At 39.9% G+C, this 21,317-nt stretch overlaps 1 protein-coding gene across 1 annotated transcript in view; it reads right to left on the reverse strand.

Annotated features, from left to right (window-relative positions):
• Positions 1 to 267: 267 nt before the first annotated feature.
• Positions 268 to 21,317, reverse strand: part of JADE3 (jade family PHD finger 3) — a 63,876-nt gene continuing 42,826 nt past the window's right edge. Inside the window, exons 5-12 of the mRNA XM_059466637.1 lie at positions 21,055 to 21,212; positions 19,017 to 19,207; positions 16,631 to 16,842; positions 13,910 to 14,077; positions 7,986 to 8,102; positions 7,046 to 7,519; positions 5,199 to 5,316; positions 268 to 3,705 (exon numbers count right to left, since the gene is read on the reverse strand). Coding sequence (XP_059322620.1) covers positions 2,813 to 3,705; positions 5,199 to 5,316; positions 7,046 to 7,519; positions 7,986 to 8,102; positions 13,910 to 14,077; positions 16,631 to 16,842; positions 19,017 to 19,207; positions 21,055 to 21,212 — 2,331 coding nt within the window. The 3' untranslated portion in view covers positions 268 to 2,812. The remainder of the gene's footprint in view (positions 3,706 to 5,198; positions 5,317 to 7,045; positions 7,520 to 7,985; positions 8,103 to 13,909; positions 14,078 to 16,630; positions 16,843 to 19,016; positions 19,208 to 21,054; positions 21,213 to 21,317) is intronic.

The following is a 21,317-nucleotide window of genomic DNA, read 5'->3' on the forward strand; positions in this document are numbered from 1 at the left end:
AGAAACAAAAGCCAGGCTTGCACTATTTCCTATACAGAGCAAATTAGTGCTCAGCGACTCTTTTTTGGGAGGCTGAAGGGGAAGGGTTTTCCTGGATACTTAACTTGTTAAAGTATTGCCAAATCGGCAGAAATAATTTACTCCTGATGGACACAGTACTGATGAGTTTTACAACCTGCCAGACACAGAGGGTAAAGCCCTGAATAAATCACAACAAATGAAAATATTGTTAGCAGTTTCATAATTTAATGAAAAAGTACTTGTAAAAAGGGGACATCTGAAAAAGACCGAGTCCATCTTGGAAAATTGAATATATATATATTTATATATATAAAACAAAATGCAAAAACACAACAAAAAATTGACAAATAAGGTTAAGAGGTAATACTTCAAACAGTTAGCCACCGAATGCACAATAAAAACTAGCAAATGCACTTTGGGGACAATACTTGAGAACTACATAACCAAGGGCTCCTTCATATGTCTATTAAAATCATGTAAAAATTAGCAAAACCATTGCCCAGACTGGAAACAACTGAATTGATAACGCCAGAAGAGCAGAAACGCTGAGTTTTGCTGAAGCACCATTTTCCCTCTCTTCTGTCATATGCTTCCAGCCACAAAATAACATGAACACTTTGCTGACCTCCCAGATAAGTGTTCCCAATAAAAGCTTCATAAAATTTCATGGCCAGTGAGAGAGGATTACTAATAAATATTGAAGGAGAACTAAGAGAATCAGAACCAGAATACAAATGAACAGACATTTGTTTACTTATTCTGAATGACCCATGGCTTAGAACACAAAGCATTTCCCATAAAAATAAAATATGTGGAAACCTAAATTGCTACTGCATATTTACACCAAAAGAAATAATTTTGAAGATACAGCTCTAGAAAGATCAATTACACAAATATACATAAAATCAAGAAGTAAAAAAAAAAAAAAAATTAAAAAAAAATAAGATGCATGAAGCAAACAGAGCAGATTGGCCAAGTATACTTTTTTAAAAATGATTTCACTTCTGAAGAGTCCTCCAGCCCCTGACCTGCTAGTCCTATTGCAACTAGGGAGATTTCAAAGTTAGTTTAAAACAAATCTGAAAATGTCGTTGCCATTTCCCAACCTAAAAGCAATAAATTAAAACTATGAAGCTAAACCGAGCTGCTGTTCAGATTCTGCATAGTCATCTTCACGCTGTGAGGGAACACCTTTTTGTTTATAGACAAAACTGAACCCTCAACAGAGCTGTACAACGTGCCCTACATAACCTGTGGGTTGTTTCAGCCAGTGATGTGGGGACAGAGGATGTGGAGGATGTGTTTATGAAATGTACAGCATTACAGACAAAAATAGTGCAGTAGCTTTGTTGATCAACACAACACCATCTGTAAAACAAGTTAGTTTGCATTCAAACAGAAATCCCCTGTCTTTGAAACAAACAGAAAGGGATTCATTCCCTTCCCTTCTCGACTCCTCAGTCAGTACTGGCTGAAATTTAATCACTATTTAATAACTGCTGATTTTAAAGGACATACAAAAAATGTGTTAGACTGGGAAACAGCAACTGATCCAGAGGTTGAAAAGCAGCATAATAAAAATAGTAGATTTTCAGGAATTAAAAAAAAACATCTTTAATTAAACCATCATACTCTAAATGATGACTGGCTAAAATTTTACAGACCTAGATGCCAGAAGACTCCTATGCCTGTGTTCAGGCAACTAGGGTTGAAAATTTGCACCTGAAAAAAAAAATTCAGCTAAAATTATTTCTAATTCAGCTGACTTTAAAAATACCAGGTAAAAACACCTCCGGATATGAAATCTCAGTTTCAAGAGGAACCTGGCATCACCGGTGATTGCCTAAATGTAAGTGTCAAATAGTATTTTTCTTTGAAGTAGTACATCTACTTTTGTAAACACTATCCACAAAATTAGCCATCTGTACTTGTTAGCTGGGTAAAATATTTACAAGTGCATCCCACAACAAGCATCTATGTACAGAGATTAAAAAAACTGAAGTACTAGAAGTTGTATATTTACAAAATAAGCGAATTATTGTGAAGAGAAACACAATCTTCAGCAAAAGCAGGGAATGGGGGGCACGTCTAGAGGTCAGCGAGTTTGGCAGCGAGGGCCAGCGACGCCTGCTTCCGCCCTCTGCAGGGAGCCTGCAAACGGCACTGCAGTTCCAAGCCTCCTGCAGAAGGGGACCAGCACTTAGTAGTCACTTTGGGCCTGATCCAGCAGAGCACACCGGCATGTGCTCGGATAGCTGAGCACAAACGTTCCCGGGGGAAACCAGCAGGGCTATCCACGTGCTTCACTTCCCAACACATCCGCAAGTGCGTTGCTGGATCAAAGCCACACTGCAGGTGCCATAATAACGCACTTTCAGTGTCTCCGTTTGCAGTCTCTTGCAAGACCTTAGAGCAATGCAAGGACTTCTTCTAAACCTGTCCACCACCACCAGACTGCCTCCACACGAACACAGTGCCTTGCACTTAAGCTGGCAAGGGAGAAGCAGTTTCCTGAATTTTTGCACAATTAACTGCTTTGTGCTCTCCCAGATGTTACCCTCTGACAAAACACACAATTTCCACAACTTTGTGGATAACTGAGCTAACCCTGAAAAGACTGCAAACCAATTCACAGTTGAACAAAACTACTCTGATTTCTCTTCCTCCCCCATCCCCTACTGCAGCTCTTCCTAAATAGGTCCTAGACTATTTTCTGGAACCTTCTGATGCTGAGCTTTGCACTGGTACACCGGAATACATAAAGGCTGAATTACCCCGTGGGGGCTTCTAATCACCTCTGTACCGAACTGTGAGATATCATATTCTTTTTGTTTCTATTGTGACAGTCTCTTCCAAAGTCCTTACTTGGGCTTTCTCGCTCTGAGCTACTTCGTCTTAACCTCACTTGTTCTTTGTTTTCATCACTTTCTGCTTCAGAGTCACTCAGCTCTAAGTCAGGACAGTACCCATCGTTGTCCTGGTATGGAGCACCTTCAAGTGTCTGCTTGCTCCACAAGCGATCTTTTGTTGCAAGTCTTCTCGTTGGCTTTTCACAGCACCGGAGATCCTCCGTGGTCCTCACCAGACTGTTGGTAGCCTCTTTAAAGGACCGGCTGAAATGTTCTATGGTGGATTTGCGGAATCCACTCTGGCTGGCCAAGTGAGCCGTGAGCACGGACTCCTGTTCGTAGGACGTCTGGCTGGAGCTGTCTCTCTGGCTCACATCTCCAGCCCTGCCCATCAGACCATTGGATTTGGACACCAGCCTTGAGTTCTCCTGCTGCAGCCGCCCGTTCCCGATGGAAGACTGTCCATGCAGAGCAGCCTGGAACGCTAAAGGCTTCCCGGAAGGCTGGCCCCGGTGAAACTCCATCAGCTGCGTGGGGCCAGAATCCTTCGCCTCGCTCCGCGGCTTGCCGATCCCTGCCAGCAGCCCATTGCTTCTGCTGTCATGCTGATACCTGGCATAAGATTTTGCTTTAATTTCAAACGATTCCTTTGACATTGGCACACTCCGTTTGCTGTAAACAGTGCTGTTGTTGTCAGGAGAAAGCAGTCTGTTGCCAGGCTTCAGCGAGTTATTTTTGCAGTCTCCCAATGCTGATTTGGGCATTTTTAACTTCAGGGTGATCCTGGGAGGTGGGTAGAACAGTGTGTTCTCTAGTGCACTTGTCAGGGTATGGCCTACAGGAGAAAGAGGTGAGGAAGCAGAAGAAAAAGAAAAAAGGCTTTTTTAAAAAGCATAATTTCTTTTGCCATCCATAACAAGTTTATTGTCCATTATATGCTCATGCAACAGTAGGAAGCATTTGCAAATAATTAGCGTGAAATTATTTTAGGACACAAAGGAGAAGTTGGGATAACCAAACTGTTCCAAATTATCCACCGCTTTGGAATTTAGGTAAGCATTTAAATATTCCATTAAAAACAACAATGTGCCCTTTTTACGGGGCTCTAAGCCAGTGAATTGAACCAGTTTTGAGATATGACTGAAGTTGTTCCAACAAAGCTGTAAAAAAGGTTCATATTCAGTTTTGGATGAAGAAAAAACAATGGTTCAAACTGAGTTTCAATTTGGACTTAGTTCAACTCTCTGCTTTGTATTATAAAATTCTCTAAGCTTTAAAAGTCTTTTTACTTCAACATACGAGTTGTTTGTGGTAATACATGCTTACAGCATCCACTGCAAGTATGAAGCTATTATAAAAGTATTAAAAAAACACTTGTACTTGTTAAGATATTAAATAAACTTAGTAGGCATTTCTAATAAAATGCATTTACACAAAAGCAAGGAGCTTCAGACTGCCACTGCTTCCATGAAGTACTAGTCTGATCTAGTTAAAAAAAAAACCCTTATCAGTACTAATGAAACCTATCCATGTTTCAGAGACAGAGAAAAAAAGCAGGAAGATTTCACCCTAAACCAGTGAAGTATGTATCTTGAAAGACCAGAGAGATCTTAATTTCACACAAAAAAAAGCTGCCTTTCCTATTTAAAAAAATCCCAGTAACTACACTGGAATGCATATGCTTTTCCTCTTTCCAAATGCTGTGTTCCTTATTTTAAAATAAGTTGCTGTAAATGCTAAGGGCAAAGTGGGGTTTGGCACCTCAGCATTCCCAAAAAGTTACTAGTCCCTATTAATACCCAGAGTACTTAAACTCTTTTGGCAGGAAGGAGAGCAAATGCAGATGGCATGCTAAGAAATCTGTGCTGCTCATGACGTGCACAAGGCACATGAGAACAGCAGCAATTCCCATCAGTCACTCTTTCTCTTGCCTGAAGGAACCAACTGGTGACAGCCAGCAAAAAAGCCTTCTCAGCTGGAGAAGCAACCAGCAGGGTGGAGCTTGCTGTGGGGAACCAGTGCCACACAGCAGCAGCCCAACAGTGCAAAAACCTAGAGATCACCAGCAGCTCATTTCTGCTATCTGGATGTCACAGTGATAAGCAATAGGCATATACCAGAAACAGCCATAAAATAAAGAAATATTCAAGTAAATACTTTAAGCAATTATGGAGTTCTGCGTTGCTACTTTGATTGACTGTGCACTTGAAGAAAATTCTTAAAGGCATTTTTACATGTTAAAAGCACTGACCAGGAACATAAAGAAAATACACTGCTTTAGTTTAAATACAGGCAGGATTTATAAATATTTTACATTTATATGATTACCTGCAGCAATTTCCTGATTAATGAGTTGGACTTGCAAGTTGAAGACCTGCTCATGTACTTTACTGTGGGACAACTTCAGTTTCTCTCTCCTGCTTACCATGTAGCAGAGATTTCTTACCTACGGAGGAATAACAGGAGACTTAAAAGGCAGTAAGAAAATAAATCCAGACATAGTTTACAAATTGTATCAACAACATTACTTGCAAAATCCCTTGGTAAAGTTCTTGTGAATATTACTGAATGTAGCTAACTATTAAAAAAATGTTCAGCCTGAAAAAGAGAAGGCTCTGGAGAGACCTCACTGCAGTTTTTCCTTATATGAAAAGGGATTGTAAGAAAGACAAAGAGACCAGAACCTCTAGAGACAGAAAAGAAGGCAATGTTTTTGAACTGAAGGAGGGTGAGTTTACACTAGGTGTAAGGAAGACATTGTTCACAGTGAGACACTGCAACAGGTTGCCCAGAGAAGTTGTGGAGGCCCCATCCCTGAAGTGTGGTTGGGGCTTTGAGCAACCTGGTCTCATGGAAGGTGTCCCTGTCCATGGCAAGTGTGTTGGAACTAGAGGCTCTTTAAGGTCCCTTCCAACCCAAACAATTCTGATTCAGTTCCACATAATTCTACTTGTTTGAGCTAATAGCAACATTTCCACCTAAGGTGAAAGATTTAGAAGAGACACTGTAAGTTCTTGATAAACACCTAAAAGTGCTTTCAAAACACAGAAACAGCATAGGGGCTGGATGAAAGGTATCTGCCAAATAAACTTTCCCTAGCACTCACTTCCATCAGTCCAGAACGGGAATTCCTTTACCTAGAAACTAAATTCCAAGATTCCCAAATTTATATTTATCCCAAGATAGAATAGAAAATGTTGTGACACAAGAAGTTCCGAAACTTGGAAACAGGCATTTCAAATTATGAATCCCCTCCACTCAGAATAAGTACATCCATTTCAACAACATTTGATGCAAACTAAACATTTATCAAACGAAAAGCTTGACATGGTCTCTTGAAAAATAAAAAAAAACACCCCCAAATACCAATCCTCCATATTATGGGGTTTATAATTTTTTCTTAAAGTATGCTTCCATATCTAAAGCAGTCCTGGAAAAGATCTGAGACTGATTATGACAGATTAAAGACAACAGTTACACTGACAAGTCCAAATCTTGGCTCCAACAATATTACTGTATGTTCATGTTGTTCTCTCCACAATATTTTTTCCCCTTTTCTCACCACACTATTACCTCTCTTCTGCTTTTACTTCCCCCCTCTCCTCATCACATCTATTTTATTTTATTACCTTTTTTACATTCACTACCTATTTCTAAGCACTTGGAAACTGCAGGTAACCACTACCCAACAGGCCAACCTAACAGGCAGCCTCCAAGTGGTAACAAGCCTTACTCTTCTTTTCTGTTTAATAAAAGTAACATTTTTTTCTAATTTAATCTGTATCACTAACTATTACTACAGTGGGCCAAATAAATGTCTTCATTTTTTTAAACATTTACTCAACTGAAGCTGAAGTCATAGAGTCAATTACCAAGTATGTCCATTGTGCATAGAAATATGCATCTTTAAACACATAAAGGAATAACCTTTAAGCAAGTCAGGAAGCACTGCTTTCACCTTGGATCTTTAATTGGACTGAGAGAGGCAGCTCCTGAAAGTCTCTGCAGCAGGCAGTGCAGCATATAAAAAATAGAGTTGAAGTCCGTACGTTTTTATTTTTTAAATTATTATTTTCAAAATCATCTCCCTTTGAATTCCCCATTTCTTTCATCCACAAAGAAAGACCTTGCTCAACTGCAAATAGTTTTTCAAAACTTTACAAGTTAATGCTTACCCTCTCTAGGTCCTGCCTTAAATGCATGAACATCCTCATGCGAGTATGAATGCTATCTTCTTTTGGCTGCACCAAGCCATTTTCTTCATCCTCCTTGGGAGGAAACAATGGTTTGTTAAAGTTACTTTTTCGCTTTAATTTCCAGTAATTGTAGATAAAGTCTACAGCAAGTTTAGGAAGGCCCAGCTCTGCTGCAACATCCTCCACTTTTACTAGTGAGTAAAACTCTTCTTCCAGCTCTCGGAGCTTTTGGGCTCGCAGGCTCGTTTTCTCACTCTCTGTTTGCTTCTGCTCTGGCACGCTCTTGGGGTGCTCCTCAACATCAGGCAGCGAATTCTGTTTGTTCTTGCTGTGCTTTAGACAGTACGACTTGAACTTGACTTCATCCCCATCATCCAGGATAGTCTTCATCTCCAAGCTATGCTCAAAGGCACAGGTGACATGAAAGGCAGTGATGCAGCTTTTCACGGAGCACTGCAGACAAAACAAAACAAAAAGCCTCAATTGCTAATTACTCAATTACTAACAGTAGCAGCAAACTAGAAAAAAAGGACATAACTACCTCAACCACATGAAAATCCATCCCTACCAAAACCAATTTCCTACATGTTCTTAAAAATATTGATCCCTTTGAAGTTGGTATTACCCAATATAGTATTTTCTTGTTTACAGAGTGTTCAGTAGAAGTTTTCTGTTAATCTTTGATAAACATAATAGTGGCTCTTAAACACCTCAGCCTTATTCAAAAGATAGCAAACCTGACTAATTCTTCTGTCTAGTCAACTAATTTGATAGCAAATGGCTATGAAGAAGCAGACATCTATCCAACAGTCATCTCCATTGTAAAGCATCTCTGAACACAGGAAGAACAAAATGCAAAACCAAAATTGCCCTTCTGACAAATTCATCCCTGCAGAGTCACTATGGGACAAGGACGTACCTGAATGCAAGCACCAGTTTTCAGTTTGCATAAACTACACACTAGAGCCCATCGACTTGGTGGAATGTGAGACACCTTTGTGATTGGCTCCATCCTTTCTGGGCAAGCAATACTAACCTGTAAAGAAAAAAAGCAGTGCAGAAACCAGTTATCAAAGAGAAAAACACCCAACCCAATCTCTCCATTTATATCAGAAGAAGAAAGCTATCCATTCATTTCTCTTCCAGCAAGATGTCCATGTACTCATACTTCTCAGAAAGGGACCCCAAAAGATCCCACATGCAGACAACAGTGTGGAATACTATCAGTTTAACCTGGTGACTCAAAGCTGCAATCATTCAAAACATTTGAGGCATCTACAGCATGCCTTTGTTATGAACCAATGTCCTGATTCCAGCCAGGACAGGGTTAATTTTTGCAGTAGCCAAGAGGAAGCATGGCTACGACCCAGAGGTTATTCTACCAGCTCACATCATTTTCTGAGAGTGGGGAGAAGGGCTCTCTTCTGCTCAGGTAAGTGTGGTGTGAAGCCAGTGGTCGGGTAGTGCTGGCTCTATTACTGATATTGTAGCTCTTACAGTCCATTCTTCTTTGTTTTTCTTATTTCACTTGCCGCTTCCAGTAAATTCTTCTTTCCTTGATGCATGATCCTTACCATTTGTGCCTCCAAATCCCCTCTCCAGCCTGGTGCAAGGGAGGGGGGAGTGGTGCATGGTTTGAAGTGCTTCAGTGGGAACACTAAATTGGGGAATACGATTCCTAAACTACCACCAGCTGAGAGACTCCAGCAAGTGTCACTCTAAGTTTATTTATATTCCCTTGTGGTTTTGTTTTTGGTTTTTTTTCCCCCTCTGTGCTGCTTTTACAGGTCTAACTTTAAAAAAATGCCAAAATACAAGCCCCTCAGAACAAAACAGGAACACTTTCCTGAAAAGTTCCTTCTATAAAATCCCTAGATCTGCTACGGTATCTACTTCTGTCAACTCAATATTTGGGACAGAATCAGATCTATCAGTCAGCAGCCAGGAAAAGCCTTGCTTCCCAGCTCTGCCTCTCCACTGAGCACTCCCACTGCAAGAGATAATCCTAATACATTTTCCTAACTATGGACTGTATCAAACATAATTTGAGGAAAAAAACCCAACAAACTTCTCTTATTACAAAGCAGGATATATCATCTTGTGCTAGTTTTCACAGACTTAGTCTCAAAGATAAATTTGTCTCTGGTAGACCAGATTATAGATATTACTAAAAGAAAAGAAAAAACCCCACCCATATATAGACAGAATAGTTCTTCCTATTCTTTGTTATATTAACTTCCTCATATCCATTGTGATAGAAGTTTCTGTTTTCTGTTGTCTACACAGGGAAATGAGGACTCTCCTCATGATGACTTAGAAACCAAAACAGATAAATCTATATCTGTAGACATCCCTAAGCCCATCCTGACAGGATTTATCCAAGCACAGAAACAAAAACTTGGCCAGCTCTGAATGACTAACATGCAGAACTGGGCCAGTATGAGAATGGCACATGGCAGAATATTTCAGTGGGATAACTGTCCCAAAAACATCAGTCTCCAAAAGCTTGGATTTTGACACTTCTCCAACACTTTTTGAATTCAGCAGTTGTGTGCCTTGCAGGGCTACCTGGCTGAACCAAAACCACAATGCTGATACAGTACACTTTCTAACAGCAATTCATCTGAATAGAGCAGGCCTCTATTTCCTGTGGTGGGAATATGAGCTTCTTCTCAAAGGGGTCAAGCCTAAGAATTCAAAGAAAGGAGGTTCCTAGGTCATGCTCTGTGGCACAGTGAGGCCAGAAGAAAGCTGATGGCTAAAAAAAGCAGTTAAGGGTGACATTTGAACAACAATTATTTTGTTTTTCTAGAAAATTACTACATTATAGTAATTTCCATAGATTAAATCTACAGTAAGAGACACCCAGGAAAATCTGGGTTGGATGAATTAGTTTAACATGTGATAATTAAACTGGCAACTTTACAAGAGCTGGTAGACAAAGCTGAATTTTTTAGCTTCCCTTTGGAGGTACATCATCAATCATTTGATGCACATATTCATTTTAAAACCTGTTTAATCCCTATGGATGAAAAGCTTTCCTTCAGCAGACCTCCTCAGTGAGGTAGACTTAGCCAAAGATAGCAGTGCTAAGTCACAGTTGCTATGCTCAGAATATTTTTGCTACTCTCTCCTTATCATGCATTGCTTTAAGGATCATTTAAGTAGGTGGAAAGAACAGCTTTGCAAGAGATTACTCAGTTCATCATTTCCACATTAGAAAAAAAAAAGATGACCAATAGCTCATGAATTAATTACATAAATGGACTCAAATAAGATAGTGTTTGTTACAGTACTTCCCTCTCTGATCTGCCAAGTGCAAGCCCACATCTTCTGGAATATATTGAGTGCATGGCATTTCCCAAAGTCCTCATTAGGAAGACACTGAGATGCTTCAGAAGGTTCAGGTTTTAAAGAAGAACAGTCAGGCAATACGTGATGTACTCACGAGACAGACGTGGATAACAATTTAACCTCCTGTGGCCTTCCTTAAATTGGTGGAAAAGTGACAAGACTGTCCCTGGAATGCCTGAGTAGCTCAACAAAATCATGGTCAGTGCTCTTCAGTATCATCAAATGTAGCTTTTTTGCTTCCAAAATGAAAGAAACGTTCATGAACCTGACTTGACCATGCTTAGAACAAGTTGCACAGATATTTCTGAAACAATATTGTACAAAGATTGATTGTTACCACTACACTGAGAGACAAGACTTCCCTTAAGAATCAAGGGATTTCATGAATGTGCCAGGCTGTCTATATTCTTTTCAAAAAGAAACCAGAACCTACAATGACTTTTTTTCTGGAGACTGAGTAATATCAGCTTTCCACTGGGCTTCCCAGCAGGAGCTGGGAATTGACACAGACCTTTTCCCTGCCCCTTTCTGCCCCCTTAAATATTCTCCCTGCTCCTTCCCCAGAGGAGACTCATAAGGTCAGGAAGCATTTATATTGGAAATACTGTTCATTCAGCTTGTAATGCTGACTGTTGATATTACCCCACTTTGTAAAAGCACAAAGAGGCACTTACAGAGTCAGGTGCAATTTATTTACACTGGCCTTGTGCCACCTGCATGTTTCTGCAGAGAGGAGTCAAGGCAAAGTCCGTTTGAACTTTGCTGCTCACAAGGGATCCAGAGAGCAGAAGCCAACCTTTTCATCCCCCAAGAACTCCCATTCCAAGGCAGAAATGATCCATCTGCCATAACATGTAGTCATTTTCTCCATTTCTTCACTTTGCATCAGGTTACATCTTGACTGCTATACTCTGAAGAAGTTCTAGGAGTGGGAGAGAGTGAAGACAGTGGGTTGTTGAAGCCTATTATCATGTTATGCACATGATCAATCACCCTGCTGTCCTCTGCTTCCCTGCTAACTGTGCCACCAGCAGCTGCTCCAGTACACAAGGATCAGGGGTTGGGAAGGGCAGCCCAGTGGCTTGAGCACAGCCACTCACTACAGCTGCTCAGGACAGTAAATTTTATCTTTGCTCTACAGCCAGGGAGGTGTTATCACTTTCTGCTTCAGCTAACACCACAACGACTGGCAGAGGACATATCTATAATAGGTTATTTAAGGCAGAGAAACACCTTGAATTTCAAAACACTCAGTACAGGTTTTCTGGTATCAATGTTTCCTTTTTTGATTTTTTTTTTATTTAGAAGAACACCTTTTAAAAAAACATGAAATAGACCACATATTTACACTAAAGGAAAGTAAAGGCAGAAGAAAAAGAGGATATAAACCCATGAGCACTCTTTGGAAAGTAAAAACCTTCAACTGTCCCAATCAGTCAAGGGAGTGAAAAGAAAGCCTTTAAACAGCATTAACTCCCAAGGAAGGCAGGGAAGAAGAAAGATTTTAAGACAGTGCTGAATGAATTAATGCAGGAGAATACCTGGCACAATTGACTGCCACAATGCTAGACTACACTTGGTGACTCATGGAGCGTCTCTGAACCTTTTGCCACAAGACACAAATGTTTATAGCCCCTTCCTCCCTGCTTTCTGCCTTGATTCACTTTGTTAGGACCTCAAGAGGAAATTCCAGTGACTTATAATTAATGTTTCTTAAAGGGAGTTCCAGCATGCTAGTACCTTGGAAGAAAAAAATAATAGATACATGAGAATGCACACTCTCCCCTAAAGCATCCATGCCTGGGTCTTCAAACTCTTTCTTGCCCCCTGCAGCACATAAGGCCCCTCCAAACAGGAACTGAGCTACTGGGCTTGTGTGTAGTCACAGGTAAAGCAATTCAGTTAGCAGAGAAGCCAGGAAAACTCTTTGTAAATCTCTACTAAATCTCTACTAAAATGGTAGCTCAGCTCCTGTTTGGAGGGGCCTTATGTGCTGCAGGGGGCAAGAAAGAGTTTGAAGACCCAGGCATGGATGCTTTAGGGGAGAATGTGTATTCACCTGTACACAAGCCCAAGAGAATGGATCCAAGAGGCATTTCCCATGCCTAGAGACATGTACCATCTCTTCACAATGCCTGACACACTTGGCATTGGTGCAGAGAGGAGGTGTCCAAAACCTGGAATCACTGAATGGGCTGTGGAAACAGCTGGATTCAAGCTCTCCCACCCTGGGTGTCCCCCAGTAGCTTCACTTCCTCAGCCAGAGGAGCAGAGCCTGGACAGGCAAAAAGCCAGGGTGTGCTTCCTGCTCAGCCATCACCACCTTCCCAAACCTCACTGTTCCTTTTCTGCAGATGAGAACAGCAAGGCAACCACATGTAGAATGGACCTCTTAGAAGAAACAGTCAGCTCAGAGCCAGGAGAGGTTCCAGGCAAGACACTTCATAAGCACAAGAGGAGAATTGATTTAAAAAAAAAAAAAAAAATTTTGGTTTTTTTCTCAACTGCTTACTCCTTGAAAGTGAAAGCAATGACAGAAACTACAAATAGGCCTGAAAGGACAAGTGCAGCTGCAAAGATCATCTCCTTAAGAAGCAGATATATGTGCCTGAGACAACTAAGAATTACACACTATATCCAGTTGCTAAGTCAAAATAAACCAAACCAAAATCTTAACATCTTCCTCAAAGTTGTGCACACATCAGACCTGTCTGCACAGAAAATACTGTATGCTTGATTTTATGGTGCTGACAGATCTGGCTACTGTCTCACATTAAACCACCCACCATAATAGATTTGTGAATCTTACCAGAAATAAAACATAAATATCCCAAGTGCAAAATTAAACACAAACTCCATCTATACCTAAGTGAACTTTCTGTTTTACAGAACTACACTGTGATGCTAAAGTTGATTCAAAATGGAGGAGGAAGCATAAAACTTCATTATGAAACTCTCCATATATGTTATGCACAGATATATCAAAAAAGCCTTTATAAATAAAGTGTATATAACATGGAGATAAAAATTCTCATCTCCCTACCATTCAGAAAAATTCTAATTCAAAGAAACTTTAAATACAAACTGCAGCATACATCCTATACAAATAATGCAGTGCAGGCGACCTTTAAGCAAACAAACATAACTCTGAAAAAAGTGGAGGTACTCATGCAAATTACACATGAATCCAAGCACACAAATTCACAAAAAAATATGAGACAGTGAAGCTGCAGTTGAAGATACAGCTTATATAAGTTGCCCTTTCTAGCAGGTCACAGATACCATAATGACACCAAGAAGTGATTGCTGAGTAAATGCAGGTGACAAAGTGACTCATTAGTAGAACATAATCTGGACTCTTTCCCACACTTCACAAACTGAGCAGCCCTATCAAAATAAAGTCCAGTATTATGCCAAAGACCTTAAATCATGAGAATGCAAGAAGGCAGAGGATGGAAGAGGAAGACAGGAGAGAACTTAGGGTTTTACCTCTGGAATCCAAAGAGCACAGCTCACATGTGCCCACTTGGTCCCTGTCCTGGTAGCTTTCATGGCACCTCCTCTTTTAGGACAGAGGAGGCACTGAGGATGTATTCCCAGGACACAGGTACGACACAGCCAGCTCCCTTCAGGTACTTTTAAGATTCCATAGCAAGCCTTGGAGAAAAACAGATATTGGAATCATTGTGCTGAAATTATTTCACACACAAGCATTCATATTCACACAGAGCAAAGCTTTCAAAAAGTAAAGGCACTACCAGCCTTCACTTAATCTGTGATTTCTTTACCTTAAAATGAGTCAATTAATCCAAGAGAGAAACAGCCTCAAAAGCAAGTTTTTACATCTGTTTATAAAACATATCCACTGGGACTGCACAACAGCACTGGTGTTACAAACCTTTACCTTTGACTTTAGTGACTTTTAAACACTTACTTTTTAAACACTTACTTACTTTTAAACACTTTACTTCTGAAGTAAACAACATGGATATTCCTTTAAATTAGCTTCTGTACCTAATACTTTCTAAAATTACCACTTCCTTCTGCTAAAAATGTAATACTCTAACATAATTCTATTTAGGGATAGGGATATGAGCACTGCATTTTCTGCAATGTTTGTGTTTACAGTTCTGTGAACTTTTTTTCTTTAAATATTTATATAACATTGCAACAAAAATTACTGCATACACTGGAAGTATAAGATGCTGGGTTTTAGAGTTATTTCCCAAGTACTGCGCTTAACCACATGGAAAATTAAAAATTTCTAAAGTTTTGCTAGGTTTGAGAATTAAAATAAAAAAGGAAAATAGTTTAGTTTCCAATTCAAACTCCTCGTGGTTCTTAATGGAGCCAATGGTGGATCCTGACGTATATATACAACCCTCCTACCTCCATGGAGCTGAGTTATCTGAAATCACTGGCTGCCACCAAGGCCTAATTTCACTCAACCACTCCAAATAAAAGTTTTATCAAAAGGGTGGATATCACAGGAAATCTCATAATTTCTAACACTATCTCTAGTAATGATAACATTAAAAGACTCAACAGGATCAGTAGTTGCAACCATTCTTTCAGATTAAATCTAGTATAAAATTCCCATACTTGCCTTCCCAAACTTTTGCTTGTAAGATTTCAGTATTTAATATTAAACAATATCATAAAACACTGCACATTTATGTCAAGCTTGTAGGGAGGGGGACTTCGCTGAATTAAATGCAGCAAGACTGACTAACCTAAATTTTTTTTTTATGTTACAACTCCCGTAAAAGCCCAACAGGGGGAGCTGCAATCCAAATTTTACAAGTGTTCTTTTCCTCCTCTGTGGCATATTTCCACCTGAATTCTTTCTGTTACTATAGCAGAAGTGGCATTAAATCTAAGATCATATCTAGGGTGTTGGAAATGGACTGAAACTATTTGCTAATTTTAACTGATCAGCAAAGGATGCCTAGACTACTAAAACAGTAATTTCACTACATGTCTGAGCCAGCACAACTGGGGTACCACGAAGGAAGAATTTTCTCACACTCTTCCTCCCCTCCACCTCCAAACTTGTGATGACAAACTGACCTGAGGCTATTTGTTGAACCAAAGTTGATCCAGATTAAAAATGAAACAAGTTGTTGCTATATTTAGGATTCACTCTAGCCCAGACACACTCTCCAGTTTGTTTCAAGCAGATCCAGCACAGGGAAGTGTGAGGGGCAAGGAGGCAGGAGACCATCAACTCAAGCTCAGGTGTCAGGAGACAACCATGAGCCCTTTACTGCAAATCCATCATTACTTCTTAACAGGCACAAGCAAGGACTGAAGCAGGCAGCCCAGCTGCCAGCCATATTCCTGTCACTGCCACCTTACTGCCAGCTCAGGCTCACAGGCTGCTTCACAGGGGGACTCAGGTCAGGAAAGCAGCCAGGCTGGAAGCCAGCCCACTGTGAGCAGGGAGGTGACAGGTCTTTTTTCAGACAGATATGTTTTCCAAATATTACTTGTAGCCAGTACAAAAATGCATTTAAAAAAAAAAAACGAACTTTCTTGGTCTCTTTTCAATTTGTAGCAAAATTCCCTTCCAGAATAGGATGCACAGAACCACAGGATTCATACCCCTTTTCTGATTATAAGGATACCTTTACCTGACTATGCTGAGCTCAGGCAGTGTAAAGTCTTGACTACATCTGAAACACTATAAACATGAGCACCATTCAGACTGAGACCATGGTTTTTGCAGGTGCTGATGGCTCCTGAAAAAGCTCACTCTATTAACTTTCTACATATGGTTCCAGATGGCTAAATTTGGACAGTCTATGTCTGACTACATAAGTAGTCAGTAAAAGAAAAAAAAAAACTCTGAAACAAATGATCTTCAGATTTCTCCTAAACAGGCAAGCCAGTATTTCCTGTCCTGTTTATCTTCAAAAGCAGATTTAGTAATAGGGGGAACAATTATTTACAGTCACAGAGGAAATACTTGCATGTCCCAAAAACATACTTTGCATTCCTGCTAGACTGTAGCTGTCCACTTATTAACTTTGCTAGGCCACTTAATCTACTGTAATTGTTTTAGTCCAAAATTTCACCTCAGTATTGCACCATCCTTCGTATGTAGAAAACCACCAAGCCCTCCACTTAGCATTTAACATCCATTCAAATTCCACATTTGCCTGGGTAAACAAACCACAGGAGAGTGTCACCGTTTCTGCAGGCACTAACCTGATGGACACAGATGTTACATTTGTCACAGAACACCATGTCATTGCCATCCTCGCTGTCCGGGGACCGGCACACGTCGCAGATGACGTCCTCGTCGTACTCGATGCCCAGCCCCTCTTCGGTCTCGATGGCGTGATTCATGTTCTCATGGCAGTGCCGCTCCAGCACTTCAATTGTCTTCTCCATCGTGTTCTCATCCAGGAGCCCACAGCCTGCAACACACAAAGGGAAGGGCAATTAGAGGACAGTCAGATGCCTCTGAGTCAGAGATGCAGGAAGAGAAAAAACACAACTTCTAGCAACTAATGCAGTAGACACGGCATCTAAAAATAAAATAAAAAACACAAGATTTTTCACTCACAGACTAATTATAACATTGTTTTATAAATACAAGCAGAACTACTACTTGAGTAAAAATTTTACACAAACCACAAGGCTGCACCTGGAAGAAAACACTGCATCATAAAAGACGGCAGTTGCTGTAACTGCTGGCTGCTCTCACACAACCCTTCCTGCATCTCCATAATTTTACTAAACACTAATGAAATCCAAAAATCACACACTGTGTTCTTCTGAAGACTAATGCTCTAGGAAACAAAACTTATCAAGAATACTTCATATCTTATAATGAAAGTTGCACCACCCAGTACCTCTAAGTCCATTGTGATGGATGACATGATCAAAATATGATGATTATGAAAAATGGTTTTATGTTTCTGATATTTTTTTTAAAACAAATAAAATAGTAGATAAATATACTGTTGCAATCCATACTATCTGTTCATGTGAACACTACACACACTATATGTACTCACCACTAATCAAACTTAGCATAAGCGGGATCACTTTATAAGTATTTGCTATGAGATTGGCCCTCAGCTTGCAGCTTCAGGACATGCACTGCATTAGAAACCCCATGATGTTCACAGCTACAAGACATCTCCACATTGCATCTCATCAAAATCCTTGCTCAAAAATGATCACAATGTTCACAGCTTTTGATTTACTCACGCCTTCAAATGTTGGGATACTCACATAACATTAATTGCAGAGGCTAATATTTTAACTAAGGCTACTTAGGTTAAAATATTGTGATTTCTTGTTACAAACAATAAACAGGGAGAGTTAAAGTGTTCTCTCCCATGCTCTAATACTTTCTCATTGCCTGAATTAAATGAATTACCAAATCATGCAGGTAGGAAGGGTCCTACAGAGGGCTTCAGCCTCTGCCTGGCTTCAAGCAGAGTCAACAGGAAATCCAAAAAGGCTGCTGCTTAAGAGATGCATGTAGTCACATCTTGAAAATCTCCATGGATGGAGGAGATCTGCCCCCTTGAAAAGCTAACAGCTTTTGCTCACAGCATTCCTGCATGCCTGGGAAGTTTTTGTCCTTGCTTCTACTTACATGCATCCTTTGGCACTGGAGCTCAGTCATGAGCTCCCTACTTCACCAAAGCAGTCTCCCAGCACATCTACTCATTTTCCTGAAAGCATAGTTGGAACTTTCTTGTGCTTAGAGGACAGTGCTCTTGAAGTTCTGCTAGCTCTTTTCAGTAATTCCACCCTTCAGAGCTGCCTCCCAGATCCCACCCAGTTACCTAAGTAGAAACATGCTGTCCTGAAGCCCAGGACCAGAAAAACTACTTCCCCTCCTCAGTTCTCTCTGGATCTCAGTCACCACTATTTCATTGCTGTTACAGAAAATGCTGCCGTTGATTAGCACTTCTCTATTGGTACTTCTTATTTTGTTAGCAGCCAATTCAGGAGATGCTAACCCGTCCTTGCTAAAGGACCTACAATCACACATGGAAGAATACCAGCCACACAGGCTATTCCACCACAATTCAGTTATTCCAATGATAATTCCAGTATTATTTTCCATAGCTCACTCCTGCTCATAGACCTCTATACCCACAACTTACATGGCAAAAGAAAGTTTACTTAGCTGATTTTGAATGGGCTAACGTGTGAAACTTAGTTACACTGTTGAGAACCCAGCATGCAAGTTCCTCAAAACTCTGAATTTGTAGATATGTTCCAAGTTCAAGAAATGGAAACATCTGCTTTCCCTACATAAAATCTTTAACTTTTGAAGTCCTAGAATTAATTCCACCTGGTGTAGGCTTTTTCTCTCCTGGCTCAGTCTGCAGAAGTTGCTGATGATTTTGGACATCAAGAAAATTTTAGGTACAACAGATAAAAAATAAAACATTAACAGATCAAGAAACTAATTACTTTTTTAGCTCCTGTTTCTCTTAGTATTTCCATTCAATTCTCATTCAGCAATCTTTCAGAGACCTTACACAGAAATACTAGTCAACAGCAAAAAACCTAAACAGCAAAAATTAAGCACAGCTTTTAAAATGAGAACATGTTGTGGAATTACCCATTTCTGTAAGCTCTTCATTTAGCTCCTGGAGCCAAAAGATGTCCATGTCATCCAAGTCATAGCGACACATAGATTCTGCTAGCTCCAAAATGTTGATGTAACCTGGCTCTGTGGGCTCTTGGCTGGAACAGTGGATGTATTTCCTGGGTCGTGTATACAGTACTTCTTTTACCTTTTCTGCTACAACCCTGTGAGTGAAAAGAAAAAAAAAATACTTACAGCTTTCTAAGACCCATCCTTGAAAGACATAAAATATTTGCTGTAAGTGCAAAGAAAGCTGGGGTTTCACAGATTTTAAACCAGCCAGTAAGTATAGTCAGCCTAGGGAGACAGGATTCTCAAAATGTCATTTTTTCACCCAAAACGTTCCAAGGTTTACTACACATACAGAACCCTATTTAAAATGTAAGCCTGTCCATATGACTTCAATTTAACAAATGCTACTGCTATGACAAAGCAACTGTTTCTCAAAACCACAGAAAGTATTATGCACAAAACCAATACAATCTTTGTCCTATATTCTTCCTAAATGACATAAGGAAATCTTGCCAACTGATGTCCTCAAAACACCAGCTTTTTCATGAAAGCTTACTGTAGTAATTCTACTGTAGTGTGTATGTGTGTGTGGGAAAAATCCTTGCTCTTCATTTGGGATACTCAGTCAACCCTTTTTTTGTAAATGACAACTTATCCACATTACAAATATATTACTTTTGTTATGCAATAAACATTATGATGCCAAGCAAAAATGTAAAGGGGAAAAGTCATCCAAGAAGCAACAGAGAAAAAGATTTGTGTTCCTTCTGTTGTTTCTTTCAAATATTTTCAGAGATAAAACTCTGTATTTAATTGGTTTGATTTTGGAATGGAAAGAATAATCTGAACTAGATAAAGTTCAATCTTTCTCTGAATTCAATGCAAAAAGCCCTACATGTGGAAGGAAGCCAGAGAGATACAGAATGGAACAGTGCCATGCATGAGCAGCTCTACATGCTTTCTGGAGCTCACCCTCCACAGGACAAGGAAAAAATAAAAACTCTAGAAAACAAGGCAGCAAAAAAGGAGGAGGCAGCGGTCAAGCTGTATCCCACATAATTCTAACTGGACAATGTGGATTATCAATGTCAGCACAAACAATGTCCTTCTGCCATTCTTCATCCCCCTTTACCCTGCTCACTTTTTCCTCTAATTCCCTTGTGAGCTTTTCTTTTTTCTGGTCCAATATTTTCCTCTAATATAATACTGCTGGTATGAGCTGCAATATACTTATTTTTAATAACTTAGTAGTGACAATAGCATCAGTAGAAATTAAATTATGCTGACACAGCACTTTCACCAGACAATTAATTTATCTTCATCTTGAAGAGCATGCTGGCATTAACCTTTCTTTGTTGAAACATGCTTTGTTTCCACCAGGAAGGGCTGCAGGACTACAGTGCTATGTTTCCCTAGCCTAAACACAGTGTGAGAGAACAGAAGATTCTTTATCTATCTTCAGAATCTGAGATCACTGAAGTTCTATAATGTTAATAGCCAACTGTGGTGAGAGAAGGCAGAAAAGGTTAAAACATTGAGAATAACCAAAATTAGATTATGTAAACAAATGAATAATTTTATCAGGTATCAGTGATTACTGCATGCCTAGTGCTCTATATCACCATGCAGTGTAGGGAAACCCTTCAAGTAAAATGCATGAAGTATGGGCTTATTTTTAATTTATTCAACTCCCCATGCTGAAATAAAAAACAGCTTTTAATCCATAGCACCATGTGACTGAGCAAAAAAGAGCTCTTTACACTCACAATGTAGATACTGTAACAGCGTGCAGACAGAATGAGATCTGGACTGAAGCACCACAGAAATGCTTTCCAAATTGGCACTTGTGTGGTTTAAGAACATGTCTGAAGGCTGCTACACTGAAGATTTAAACATACCAACAGAGAAAATCTGACTGCACTTAGACAACTCAGTTTTGAGAGACCATCTTCTCTGAGTTGCCATTTTGTAGACATGATCCACGTCTGACCAGCAATACCTGAGAGAAGGCTGCGGAATAGTTTCTGGACTGGCTGGAACCTGAACCCCTTTCTCCCATTCTTGTTTCCACGTGTCTGCAAAGACGTAATACTCATCAGGGTTGACATGGTGAGAGTCTGGCAGTTTCATGGCACTAATGAGATCCTTGCGGAACACCTGCAGGAAACAGAGTGCAAACATGGATTTGAGAGAGAGCATTGTGTTAAACAATGTGGCAGGTATTTTTCTTAGTTACACTGAAACAGTGCATAAGCATTGATA

The sequence above is a fragment of the Ammospiza nelsoni genome, chromosome 2 (genome assembly GCF_027579445.1).
Source record: "Ammospiza nelsoni isolate bAmmNel1 chromosome 2, bAmmNel1.pri, whole genome shotgun sequence".
Classification (NCBI taxonomy): domain Eukaryota; kingdom Metazoa; phylum Chordata; class Aves; order Passeriformes; family Passerellidae; genus Ammospiza; species Ammospiza nelsoni.